This window comes from Nicotiana sylvestris, chromosome 7 (genome assembly GCF_000393655.2).
Source record: "Nicotiana sylvestris chromosome 7, ASM39365v2, whole genome shotgun sequence".
In the NCBI taxonomy this organism is placed as follows: domain Eukaryota; kingdom Viridiplantae; phylum Streptophyta; class Magnoliopsida; order Solanales; family Solanaceae; genus Nicotiana; species Nicotiana sylvestris.
In genome coordinates this window covers 30969932-30971706 of record NC_091063.1, presented here as the reverse complement: position 1 = coordinate 30971706, position 1775 = coordinate 30969932, and the positions used below count along the sequence as shown (strand labels likewise).

At 35.7% G+C, this 1775-nt stretch overlaps 1 protein-coding gene across 1 annotated transcript; it reads left to right on the top strand.

Annotated features, from left to right (window-relative positions):
- The first annotated feature begins 458 nt into the window (after nucleotides 1-458).
- LOC104247293 (uncharacterized) lies at nucleotides 459-1220 on the top strand. Its single transcript, XM_009803255.2, has 2 exons — nucleotides 459-929; nucleotides 1013-1220. Exons 1-2 carry the CDS (start codon nucleotides 544-546, stop codon nucleotides 1068-1070), a joined length of 444 nt encoding a protein of 147 aa, XP_009801557.1. The 5' UTR covers nucleotides 459-543; the 3' UTR covers nucleotides 1071-1220.
- Nucleotides 1221-1775: the final 555 nt, after the last annotated feature.

Here is a 1775-nt window from a genome sequence, read left to right as displayed (position 1 = left end):
CTGGTGACTTGACAGTGTAAAAAATATTTTATACTATTGATGTATATAACTTAAATCTTATTAAATTTAATATAAAAGTAATTTGATTTTACTATTGCTTCTTTATGATTGTAAAGCATTTTGCATGATATATCAGAAATAATTAGATAATAAAAATATTATGTCTAAAAAAATTCTTGCTATAAATAATCAATACTATTATACAGTTAAACAGAGCCATATATACTGTACCATATAACGGCGTCATCATGTTTGGAGGCCTAACTGCCCACTCAAACTGCGGCATAACAAACCAGGTGCCCACCAACGGCATACACAGATTTACACCCCAACTTGAAACCGCCGTTACTTTCACATGTCCACATCACCATAGAGGCATTAACCCCCCCTTCGCCCCCCCCCCAAACACCCCCTCTCTCACACCCCCCTACTCTATAAATAACTAGCATTGCGTGAATAATGCAGTCTTTAAAGTCACTTCCACGTTGAACTCTTTAGGTTCACATATCATAAAACCATTGTTTCTTGTGTACGGCCAGCCATATGAAGTTCCTACCGGAATTTGCTTTATGTTGGGGTGGCGCTACCATCACCCCAACGGTGATAGAGATCGCCTCTGTCACCACTCCTCAACCGCAAGAGGAGGAGGAGCAAAATCGCTGGAGAAATAGCAGCGAAGCTGCTACTCCAGGTGCTATACGGGGGAGGGGAAGAAGGGTAGTAAAGCCCAAAAATGCAGCGAATTGGAAACCGGCGCTTCGAGTAATATCAGAAGAAAGAGTGATGTCTGATATTGTTGGTAATGGTAGCGGAGGAAGATCAAAAGAACGTGCAGCTATTCCATCTTCTTGCGCCAAATCCGCTGCTAAAGTTAAAGCAAAATCTATTGCTAGATCCCAATTATCTCCTAGACACGGCGATGATTACTGGTACTGACTTCTCTTTCTCTCTCTCTCTCTAAAGTTGTGGAATTTACGAGCTAAAGTTTGTTCAGCTTTGTGTATATTTGCAGGAAATCAACAGGTCCGATGGCCGTGCCAGCATTTTCGCCGACAGCATTTTTATTCTGAGCTTTGTATTTTGCTGTTCTTATGTAGTGTATATTAATTGTGAATATTAATGAATCAATTTCTTTTATGTACCCTATTTTCTCTCCCTTTTATTTTATCTATTGTATTATAAGTTGGAAATGGAATATAATATTTCGGAATTCATCGGAATCAGTATCGTTGAACTGTATATATTGAAGTCGATTTTCAGTAAATTTGTTTTGCTATAGAAGATCTCAAATGCCAAACAAGTCAACTTAACAGAAATAATGAGGTGTTACTTTGCCTTTTTTCCCCTTCCTAATCTTAAACATTCAATTTATTAAGATGATTAATCTCGGATAAATTTTGATTAATTAAACTAATAAACTAATGCGCTATGCATATCGATCTCAGGGTGCTTCTAACAAATTAACTTTTTTTTTTGGTACTTACAAAAAATAGTTAGTTTTTTTTGGTAACTATTTATCATATTGCAAAACCTATAATTTCATGAAGAAGCCTAATTCATATATATATATATTATAAAAGAGAAAGAGTTTCAACATATGTGTTTAGGATCATTTTAACAAAGCTTGAGGGCACTAAGGTCATTTCATATGATCTTTATACGTGGCTTTTTTCTACCTATACAAATATTACGTGTAGCTTTTAGGTTATTTCAGATGTGGGTTTTTATCCAATTTCCTCACACATGATATTATGACGACTATATAGTATAAATAA

Bases quoted from the DNA above. Each gene is read 5' to 3' on its own strand.
- LOC104247293 (XM_009803255.2), top strand. From the start codon at position 544: ATGAAGTTCCTACCGGAATTTGCTTTATGTTGGGGTGGCGCTACCATC. The intron at 930-1,012 runs GTACTGACTTCT...GTATATTTGCAG, and splicing joins AGACACGGCGATGATTACTG to GAAATCAACAGGTCCGATGG.